Source organism: Gekko japonicus, unplaced genomic scaffold (genome assembly GCF_001447785.1).
Source record: "Gekko japonicus isolate JY-2015 unplaced genomic scaffold, Gekko_japonicus_V1.1 scaffold6401, whole genome shotgun sequence".
In the NCBI taxonomy this organism is placed as follows: domain Eukaryota; kingdom Metazoa; phylum Chordata; class Lepidosauria; order Squamata; family Gekkonidae; genus Gekko; species Gekko japonicus.
In genome coordinates this window covers 11,921-23,328 of record NW_015169979.1, presented here as the reverse complement: position 1 = coordinate 23,328, position 11,408 = coordinate 11,921, and the positions used below count along the sequence as shown (strand labels likewise).

The window sequence follows — 11,408 nt, the reverse complement described above, 5'->3', positions numbered from 1 at the left end:
CCATGTTGGATCAGGCTCGATGGCCAGTCCAACACTCTGTGTCACACAGTGGCCAAAATCCATGGGCCATCAGGAGGTCCACTGGTGGGGCTAGAACTCCAGAGGCCCTCCCCCTGTTGCCCCCCCAAGCATCAAGAAGACAGAGCATCGCTGGCGCAGACATAAGAACATAAGAGAAGCCATGTTGGATCAGGCCAATAGCCCATCCAGTCCAACACTCTGTGTCACAACCAATGTTCCCTCTAAGCTGTGGAGTCTTGTGAGCAACAATTCTACTCTGTGAGCTACTGGCATTAAAGTTGTGAGCGAGCGATTTGGCTTCTGCACAAATTAGTTTGCTCTGGAGCCCTCCTTCCTGAGCTCAGACAAAAATGTGTGAACTGGAAGCTAAAAAACTGTAAGCTAGCTCACACTAACTCAGCTTAGAGGGAACAGTGGTCACAACCCAGTGGCCCAAATCCAGGGGCCATCAGGAGGTCCCACCAGTGGGACCAGAACTCTAGAAGCCCTCCCACTGTTGCCCCCCAAGCGCCAAGACTACAAAGCATCATTTGCCCCAGACATAAGAATGTAAGAGAGGCCATGCTGAATCAGGAACACCCAGTGGCCCACCCAGTCCAACACTCTGTGTCACACAGGGGCCAAAACCCAGGGGCCATCAGGAGGCTCACCAGCAGGGGCCAGCACTCCAGAAGCCCTCCTACTGTAGCCCCCCAAGCCCCAAGGGTACAGAGCATCCCTTGCCCCAGACAGAGTGTTCCTATCTATACCTTGTGGCTAAGAGCCACTGATGGACCTCTGCTCCAGATGTTTATCCAACCCCCTCTATGAAGCTGTCTGTGCTTGAAGCCGCCACCCCTTCCTGCAGCAGGGAATTCCACGTGTTAATGACTCTTTGGGTGAAGAAGGACTTCCTTTTATCTGTTCTATTACCTCTGTCTGGAATGAAAAAGGTGTGGGGGGGGAAGCCCCTAACCCCCCGTAAAGAGAAGAACTAGCACCAAAGGGAGCCAGGGTGTCTTTCCTAGAAGACTTCCTTTCCAATCTGCTAGCTTTCTGCAGACTCGGGAGGCTGGGGCTTTCGTAAACCTGGAAAATGCGCCCTTATCTCTCACCCGCCGTCTGCATTGGCACAGCCGGTTCTGCCACCTCAGGACTCCACCGCCTCGGTGGAGGGTGCGCAGGGTGCTCTCTCGACCAGCGTCTTTTCCTCCTCCTCCTCCGCTCAGGCTGCCTGGCCGCCACCCACTCGAAAGCCATCCACAAGCTGGACATCCCGTCCTTGGACTGGCCCATCGCGCCGTTCCCGAGACTGAAGTACCCGCTGGAGGAGTTTGTGAAAGAGAACGAACAGGAGGAGTCCCGCTGTTTGGAGGAGGTGAGGGCGCTTGGTGCTGAGGTCCCCTGAAAGAGGACTGGTAACACACACACACACATCCGCCCCCAGGATCATCCTGTCTCATTGGAGAAGCCCCCTTTCTCCTACTCCCCAGATACCAAGGATTCTGATTCTGCAGCAGTGCGAGAGTAAGCGCTTTGTGCATGCTCTAGTAGACTCTGTTTTCTTTAAATATTACCGGACCGGACCTTGGCATTTCTAGAGTCTTGACTTTACCCAGACCCTTGCGGGCCGTGCGCCTTGGTGTTTAGTCATGCTGACCACGGAAACGTCTTCGGACAGCGCTGGCTCTTCGGCTTTGAAACGGAGATGAGTACCGCAACCCTAGAGTTGGACTCGACTGGCTTTCGAGCAAGGGAACCTTTACCTTTACCTTCACTACCCAAATGAGTCTCAGAGCGGCTTACAATCGCCTTCTCTTCCCCTCCCCACAACAGACACCCTGTGAGGTGGGTGGGGCTGAGAGAGCCCTGAGAGAACAGCTCTGAGAGAGCTGTGACTGGCCCAAGGCCACCCAACTGGCTTCATGTGGAGGAGCGGGGAATCAAACCTGCTTCTCCAGGGTAGAGTCTGCCGCTCTTAAGCACTGCACCACACAGCAGGAGGAAATTATCCAAAAAGCAGCTTGAGGACATAGAAATCTTTACACCGTTCAGCCATCGAGGAGCAGTTTGAGAGGTCTCAGGGAGCAGCAAGACTTACAAAAGGAACAAATCTGGTTAGAAGGTGGAGAGCTCAAAAATGAAATGTTCGGTTAAGTGAGGCTCAGTTTACCGTTGTTTTATTTGGGATAGAACCACCTCGGACTGCAGTTGTGAGGCGTAAGATAGCTGAAGTGCAAATTCTGCCTCCGGCCCTGTGATTCTGTATAAGCACATTCAAAACTGGTCTTTGCACCTGTTAAGATTCTGGTACATTTGGGGACTGCTTATCTGTGTGGTGTAGCCAGTTTGGCGTAGTGGTTAAGAGCGCGGACTCTAATCTGGGAGAACCGGGTTTGATTCCCCACTCCTCCACATGCAGCTGCTGGTGTGACCTTGGGTCAGCCACAAGTTCTTTCAGGACTGTTCTCTCAAGGGCGGTTTTCAAGAGGGCTCTCTCAGCCCCACCTGCCTCACAGGGTGTCTGTTGTGGGGAGGGGGAGGGGAAGGAGACTGTAAGCTGCTCTGAGACTCCTTCGGGTAGTGAAGGGCGGGGTATAAATCCAATCTTCTCCTCTTCCTCCTCATAGACATGCACCAACAGCGGGAGAGTGTCTACGGCACACTTCCATGTGCCATCTGTGAATCTGTGCCGTCTGTGTTGATAAGCAGGGCTCTTTTTGTAGAAAAAGCCCAGCGGGAACTCATTAGCATAATAGGCCACACCCAACAGCAGGAACTCATTAGCATATTAGGCCACACCCCTGACAGCACAGCTCATTAGCGTATTAGGCCGCACCCCCATGTTACCAGAAGTGTGGTTATCCAGCCACACCCACCTTTTGCTTGTTATTCTGCTTACCTTGTTTGTTGTCAAAACCCAGGGCATTTTTGTAGCAGGAACTCCTTTGCATGTTAGGCCACACACCCCTAATGTAGCCAATCCGAATGAGTTTCTGCTGTTGGGTGTGGCCTATTATGCTAATGAGTCCCTGCTGGGCGTGGCCAACTCGGGAGCCAGCCGGAACTCCGTTCCTGTGCGTTCCTGCCCCAAAATAGCCCTGATAATTGGTCCTCTGCTCTCTTCATTTCTTAAAAAGCAGCATAATTCTTAAAATCCGAAGGGCACCCTCCGACATCCCCAGGACAGCGTTGGTTCGGCACCAAATGCAAAAGTTCTCCAGTTCACTTTTTTGTCAAGATGAAGTGGGTTGGCGCCGTTTGCTGTATCTAGAGGGAAATAACTCCCCCCCCCTTAACCCTGTCCACGTAAAGGTGGAAGATTTGATCGTGAAATACCGGAAAAAGAAAAAAGTGGTCGCCGGCATTATCGTTGAGCCGATTCAGTCGGAAGGCGGAGACAACCACGCTTCGGATGACTTCTTCCGGAAGTTGAGGAACATTGCCAGAAAGGTCTGTCCGGGCACATTTCCAAAGGGGAGCGTTTAGGCAGGGAGGGGAGATCCGTTGTTTTTTTTTAGTTTTGCAAATCAAGCTCCGCCTCCCGACCCGCTAGACGCTACCCCTCAGTCAAGAAGACCCTGCCCCATACAGTTAGCATTTCAGGGAGATTGCACAGTGTTACATGCACCCATATTAGCCGCCATTCTCATTTTGAAGACTGGAAACAGAGACTGAAAGAGGTTGACTCGCCAAGAAGTAGCACTCGAATCTAGGCCTCCTCGATCCTCCACCCCCTTAATCTTCCATGCCTCTCTGCCTTCTCGTTCATGGGAGAGATCAGAAAGTTTCTGCCCCCCCCCCCCCCCCCCCCCGGCCCAGTTTCCAGTCCCTCCTGCCGCATCCCAGTTCCTCGGCTCAATCTACATTGCTTTTCCCGATCTCTTTGAACAGCACGGCTGCGGTTTCTTGGTGGACGAGGTGCAGACGGGCGGCGGCTGCACCGGAAAGTTCTGGGCCCACGAACATTGGGGCCTGGACGACCCAGCCGACGTCCTGTCCTTCAGTAAGAAGATGTTAACCGGAGGATTTTTCCACAAGGAGGAATTTAGGCCCAATGCTGTAAGTTTGCAGAATCGTTCGGCTGTAATGACTGTTTGCGGGCACTGGACGAATTTTTATTTTAATGGCCTGCCTTCCTTCTAGCCAGGGCTGCATAAATTCTTCATTTGCCGCTGGGCGTGAGCAGATGGCGGGCACAGTATATAGTATCCAGATAATCTCGGGTTTTATATATAGCTTATTATTACTAGCCTAAGGCCATCACTTTCTTAGTAACAATTCAGAATTACAAAAATTGAAGAACAGCCGGGCACGCAATCATGTGCCCACTGTGCTGTGTCAGTAGTCCAGATGTGCCCGCAGCAGGCTCAAAACAGTTGGGAACCCCTGCCCTACCCATGTGTCTATCCGCAGAAAATAAAACTCTGCCTTCCAGACTAGCCCTGGGGGCTAGTAAGTCAGGGCTTGTGATCTGAGGTGATATACTTTCCTTGGAGATGGTTGAAATGTAGATGAGGAAATCAGGTCCAGCCCTTGGGGGAGAAACAGCTAGGGTCCCCCCCCCCTTCCAGGCTACAACAACCTGCATTAGAGATAACTGAACACAGGGGTCATTTTGTAGAAAAAGAGGTGCAGGAGCTCATTAGCATAACTCATTTGCATATGCCACACCCCCTGACATCACCGGAAGTGTGTCAGAAGGCAACACCCACCGCTCAGGCTCCACTGGACTGTTTTGGACTGCTAGCTATTGCGGGGGGGGGGACTCGCAGATCTGTCCTTGCAGAGGAGGGAGAGCTTGTACCTGAATAAAACTTGGTCTTAAAGGTGCCACTGGACTGTTTTAGACTGGGGGCCCGGCGGGGGGCTCTGCAACTTACCTGGCTGCTTCTTGCTCTGACTGAGGGCTGCTGGGAGCAGGGGGTGGGGCTTGTTGCATGTGCCCGCCCCCTCGGCTCTTTACTGCCGGAGCTCCGCTCCTGTGCGCTCCTGCAGGAAATGACCCCTAACTGAACATCCTTGGGCTGGACTGAAGTGCTTCATGCGTCTGCGTCACTATCCGCCGGCAAAGCTGTTGCTCGACTGATAGTGGTCTAAGGTCTGATCCAAAGATAAAAAGTTTTTTCTAATAGGACGAAAGAACTGCAAGATGTATTTCTTCTTAGCTGGAATCGCTATTGGAGAGGGGGGCAGCGGTGTTAGGGCGGCCAGTCCCAAAGCATCCAGTCCTGATGTCTCCGTTTTCTCTATTCTCCCCCTTCGGTCCATCCACCGTGCAGCCGTATCGGATTTTCAACACGTGGCTCGGCGATCCCTCCAAGAACCTGCTGCTCGCGGAAGTCATCAACGTCATTAGAAGAGAGGACCTGCTCAGCAACGCCACCCATGCAGGGAAGGTCTTGTTGGCGGGGCTGCTAGATTTACAGGTAAGAGCTTGTGGACGGTTCTCATCTGGAATGGCTCGGGACATTCTCACAAGCACAGGAAAGAGAAAAGCTGCCCTGGGCAAAGGCAAAAGTCAGATATGTACCTGGCACAGAGTCAAAAATATTTCATAGGTGTAGTTGACATACTCTCAAATTCAGGTTTGACGATCTATAGCACTGTTGTCAAAATAGAATTCGCTTGCTTCAAGCGGTGAGCATAGAATTCTACAAGCCCTCTGTGAATGTCATCTTCTGGGAATAAGGCAGAATCCCCACCCTCGCCTGCTGTGAACAAGATCTGCCTCGAATCATGGGGTGGTGCAAATAAAATGCTATCTTCCTATGCTTTGACCAAGATCTGCCTCTTATCACAGTGTGTTGTAAATAAAACACTATCTTCCCATTCTGTGAACAAGATCTAACTCGAATCATGGTGTGGTGCAAATAAAACGCTACCATCCCATGCTGTGACCAAGATCTGCCTCAAATCATGGTGTGGTGCAAACAAAACACTATCTTCCCATCCTATGATCTGCATCTAATCACAGTCTGGTGCATATAAAACGCTATCTTCTCAAACTCGCAGGGAGCAAATAAATGCCGTTTCAAGTGATCTGGCATGGTACAAAAAAAGCATGATTTCTTTTTTTGATTCCAGCAAGTTGCAAATGTGTTGCATCAGTAACGGTACCCTACTGCTGATGTTTATTTTTTCCCCCAACACCTGCACTTAAACCACCTTTCTGAATTTTGGCCAGCACGCTGTTCACCTGATTGTCCCCCAGCGGGTGTATTGGCTCTGGCGCTGGGAAAGCCAACAGCAGTGGACACCCTATCTTGCTCCCCCTTCAAATGGAGAATTCATAAATAATTTTATCGCTTTCTAGAATCGCTACCCTCACCTGATCAGCCGGGCGCGAGGACGGGGAACGTTCTGTTCATTCGACTCTCCAAACGACGCCATTAGGAACAAGCTCATATTATTAGCCAGAAACAAAGGTAAGATAACAGCTGTTTTTAGAGGCACCCCATTCCCCATGAAGCTTAGGGTTGTGTGCTCTTGGGGGGGGGCGTTCATTTTTATTTTATTTTATTTTATTTGTATCTTGCCTTCCCCGCCGTTAATATTTTGCACCAAGCAGAGCCACGTCCTCTGATGTGCAGGCATTTTGCAGATGAACTCAGTACATAATTTATTCCATATTTTTGTCATTTTTGCATAATTTGTTCCAGCGTTGCTAATTTTGGGAGGGACAATAATGACCCAATTTGTTCAGATTCCCCATGTCTGAAAACTTGGGTGTTTAACACAGAGTCCTCAGCCGATATACTGTGTGATCTGCCTGGGAGAGGGGAAGAAATCACTCCTTTCCTCCTCCTTTGCCCTCAGGTGTCGTCTTGGGAGGCAGCGGCGACCGGTCGATCCGTTTCCGGCCCACCCTGGTCTTCCGAGACCATCATGCGCATCTCTTCCTGAACATCTTCAGCGACATCTTGGCAGATTTCAAGTAGCGGAGTCTTAACCTTGCACTACCGAGAGCCCAAATCCTACAAAAACCTGAGATTTAGTTTATTTAAAATCATATATTATATATATATCTATTTTCACTAACAGGTTTTTTTAAAAAAACTGTTATTTTCCCATGCTCACCACCAATTCAAGCTGCTTCGGACTAGAACTCTGGACACCGCTGGCGCTTCTGGAATCTCTTGCGAGCGTTCGGCGTTCCGGGGTAGCGGGGTTCAAACAGATGGCGGGAGCGGGGCTTTTCCTTCCACTCCATTGTTCAGCATGTGCCAAATCTTAGACGAGGGGAGGAATTTAGTTCCTCCGGAATCTCTCACCTTTCAAAAATAAGCCGCTAGCCCTCGGGGCTGGGGACGACATTTTTGAGAACGTTGCCGCAGCGCCACAACTCTGTACATGCTAATGGTTGAGGCGGAACTCCCAGATGCGTTTGGGGCTCGCTCTGAGGCTGCTCGGTCACTGTGCCCCTTTCTGGGCCATTTCCTTTTCCGTCTTCCACAGCCGGCTTAAATTAGTGCCAGGGTTTCTTTTGTAGATCGAGGCAGAAAGGCTGAGCAACGCCGCATCTGCTCTTCATCTCCACCCCCTTTGGAGTACGAGTCTGAGGGGAGAAAAGACTTTGGGATCTCCGGCCAGTTCTCGGGAGCCTCTCTTCCGACCCGGCAGAGGTCTGTCCCAGATTTCCTGTCCTTTCGACAGAGAGCTGGGGCCAGAGATCTTTGGCATGCCCATCACCCGCTTCGCCACTGAGCTGCGGCCCGAAATGCGCTGCTCTTCTCTTTTCCACAGTCGCCAACAATACAACGTGCCCTTTTAGGCCGCTGCGCACAATCCCTTCTTCAACAAGCTGCCCCGGCTGGGACCTGACGTAGGTGCAGAGAGGCCTCGAGTTGACGCCATAGCTGGAGCCAGAGAACCAATTCTCCGAACAGTGTCAGGAGTTGGCCCGTGTGACACCACCTTCCAGGGGCTTAACCAACCCCATCATTTCAGGCAGAAAAGGCCAGATGTGTGTGACCGGGGTGGTGGTGTTCCAAGGACCTGCTGGGTCTGACTTACCTCCCCGCCATCAGGGCTTTTTTTGTAGAAAAAGCCCAGCAGGAACTCATTAGCATAATAGGCCACACCCAACAGGGAAAAATCAATTTGCATATTAGGCCACACCCCTGACAGCACAGCTCATTAGCATATTAGGCCACACAGCCCTCGTTACCAGAAGTGTGGTCATCCAGCCACACCCACCTTTTGCTTCTTATTCTGTTTACCTTGTTTGTTGTCAAAACCCGGGGCCTTTTTTTGTAGCAGGAACTGCTTTGCATGTTAGGCCACACACCCCTAATGTAGCCAATCCTAATGAGTTTCTGCCGTTGGGTGTGGCCTATTATGCTAATGAGTTTTTGCTGGGCGTGGCCAACTTGGGAGCCAGCCGGAACTCCGTTCCTGTGCGTTCCTGCCCAAAAATAGCCCTGACGTGGCGTTTCTTGCTGCCAGTTTCAGCATCCAGAGGAAAAGGAGGAAGCAACCGGGTGTGTGAGCGTGGGATTGATATCTGCCCGTTTTTTAAAGAGATTCTCTGCTAAGCAGAAAGTTTTTTCATAGTTACCAGGGAAGAGAAAGAGATGTACGTGGATTTAAGGAAACGTAGAGTCCCAGCCCGCTCCACACACACACACACCCCGACATACTTATCGATTGCTTTTTCAGTGCTTAAGGTGGCGTGAGTACAAGCATAGAACCAGACTGGACCAAACAAAGGTGTTTCTTTTATATTGTGCCTTCTATGTCCCTAAAGGTAAAGGTGGTTCAAAGGGTTAAGACGCTGAACTGCAGACTGGAAGGTCGGTAGTTCAGCAATTCGAGACCCGAGTGTGCCACATGATGGAGTGAGCTCCCGTCTCTGGCCCCAGCTCCTGCCAACCTAGCCGTTCGAAAGCAAGAAACTGCAAGTAGATAAATAGGTACCGCTTCGGTGGGAAGGGAACAGCATTCCGTGCGCCTTGGTGTCTAGTCACGCCGGCCACATGACCACGGAAACGTCTTCGGACAGCGCTGGCTCTTCGGCTTGGAAACGGAGGTGAGCACCGCACCCCTCGAGTCCAATTCGACTGGCTTTCAAGCGAGGGAAAACCTTTACCTTTGCCTGTGTCCCTACCCCAACGCCCACCCCCTCCCACAACACTACAAGCCTCCACCCCTGTATCTTTCTTGCTCCCTTCATGGCTGCATTGGTTGAAGGGCAAAGAGTTAGAGGAGCTATTAAGTAAGAGAAAGAAACACTCCTTCTTTCCTCCACATGGTTGGGGCATCGCGTCCCCCCCCCCTTGTTCCCCAAGAAGGGGGAAAAGAGGCTTTCGAGCCGAACGCACAGGGCCCTTTGGGTGGCCAGACTTTGCTCTCGTCCCTACCCCAACGCCCACCCCCTCCCACAACACTACAAGCCTCCAGCCCTGTATCTTTCTTGCTCCATTCATGGCTGCATTAGTTGAAGGGCAAAGAGTCAGAGGAGCTATTAAGTAAGAGAAGAAACACTCCTTCTTTCCTCCACATGGTTGGGGCATCGCGTCCCCCCGTTCCCCAAGAAGGGGAAAAGAGGCTTTCAAGCCGAACGCAGAGTGCCCTTTGGGTGGCCAGACTTTGCTCCCGGGGCCGCCACCCACAAACCTTTTCCGCAGTTGGTTAATTCAGCTTTGATCCTGCAGACGGCGTAGCTGTGGCAGTTTGGTGTCGTGGTTAAGTGCGCGGACTCTAATCTGGGAGAACCGGGTTTGATTCCCCACTCCTCCACTTGCACCTGGCTGGATGACCTTGGGCAAGCCATAGTTCTCTCAGAGGTGTTCTTGAAAAAGAGCCGTTTCTGTCAAGAGCTCTCTCAGCCCCACCTCCCTCACAGGGTGTCTGTTGTGGGGAGGGGAGGGGAAAGGAATTTGTAAGCCGCTCTGAGACACCTTTGGGTAGTGAAGAGCGGGGGTATAAATCCAATCTCTTCTTCTTCATCTTGTAGCCGTAACAGAGGTGAATCTGGGGGGGTCCTGGAACTGAATGTGGGGGGCATCGGTTCAAGGCACTCCCCTTTCCCCTTCCAATCAGTGTCCCCTCTAAGCTGAGTGAGTGTGAGCCAGCTCACAGTTTTTCAGCCACCGGCTCACAAATTTTTGTCTCAGCCCAGGGAGGAGGGCTCCAGAGCACACTAATTTCTGCAGTCGCCAAATCAACCTGCTCACAACTTGAATGCCAGTAGCTCACAATGTAGAATTTTTGCTCACAGGGCTCCATGGCTTAGAGGGAACATTGCTTCCAATAGCTATTGCCTGCATGCATCTGAGCGGGATCAGTCGTCATCTAGCTGCCTGAGCATCGGCAGAGTACCCCAACGGTACCCCACAGCCATACTGATCCTCCTTCTTGTTTATGTCCTCTTGGATGAACTCTGGAATACCCAGAAGCAATGTTCCCTCTAAGCTATGAGCAACAATTCTCCTTTGTGAGCTACTGGCATTAAAGTTGTGAGCGAGCAATTTGGCTACTGCATAAATTAGTTTGCTCTGGAGCCATCCTTCCTGAGCTAAGACAAAAATGTGTGAGCCGGAGGCTAAAAAACTGTGAGTTGGCTCACACTAACTCAGCTTAGAGAGAACACTGCCCAGAAGTCTTTTCTTGCGTAACTGGGAGGTTGAGGGCTGGAAGAACACATGCACAACAGTTCTAGACCTCCGTGGTGCGTAGGGATCAGTTGGGCATTGACCCCATTCCTGCCTCTACCTTCTCAGCACATGGCTGGCGCCTCTTTGACCTTCTGGCCTTACTAGCCATCGATTTCTTTGCACATCCCTTCCGTATTTTCCGGGAGGTCAACTAGGGCGGTCCCAACTTTATCCCTGCACCGTTTTGCCCCCGAGCTTATTTTATTGCCCACTGGGCAGACCAGTTGCCAACTGGGGAGACCAGGTTCATTGCCAACTGGGGAGACCAGGTTCTGGCGACACATCAGTGCAGCTGAAGGGACCGCCGTCTCTAGGAAACCTTTTTCCCTGTAACCGAATCCATGATCTGGTAACCAAAACTTGTGCCACATTCTATTTTGGGGTCTTTTTTTCGGGGGGGGGGGGAGGGTATAAATACTTCTCGACGTGTCTTTTATGTTTTTTAACAGTTAATTTTTATGGAACTCTTAACTGTGAACTGGTGCGCACCCTCCGGCGGTAATAATCTCGTTTACAACCTGTCGACCGTGCCAAATTCATGTGCCAATCCGACGCCCGACTGACCTTCTCGGTGTGTAGCCAGTAGCCATTTCACACGGATCCATGAGATTTTAAGTCTCCTCGTGTTAATCAGTATTCTTAAAACAATAATAAAAAATATTTATAACTGAACTCGCCCTCCACAAGCGGTGTTGTTCTTCTTCGACTTTGGTCAAGCGGCCGTAATCCTGAGGCTCGGCTTCCTCGCGA

At 51.2% G+C, this 11,408-nt stretch overlaps 1 protein-coding gene across 1 annotated transcript in view; it reads left to right on the top strand.

Annotated features, from left to right (window-relative positions):
• The window catches only part of ABAT (4-aminobutyrate aminotransferase), a gene marked incomplete at its 5' end in the record, with an annotated part of 13,456 nt that extends 5,372 nt beyond the window's left edge, over positions 1-8,084 (top strand). Inside the window, 6 exons of the mRNA XM_015417564.1 lie at positions 1,230-1,378; positions 3,316-3,453; positions 3,895-4,062; positions 5,283-5,429; positions 6,317-6,428; positions 6,820-8,084. Of these exons, the coding sequence (XP_015273050.1) occupies positions 1,230-1,378; positions 3,316-3,453; positions 3,895-4,062; positions 5,283-5,429; positions 6,317-6,428; positions 6,820-6,941 (836 nt within the window). The remainder of the gene's footprint in view (positions 1-1,229; positions 1,379-3,315; positions 3,454-3,894; positions 4,063-5,282; positions 5,430-6,316; positions 6,429-6,819) is intronic.
• Between the last annotated feature and the right edge of the window lie 3,324 nt (positions 8,085-11,408).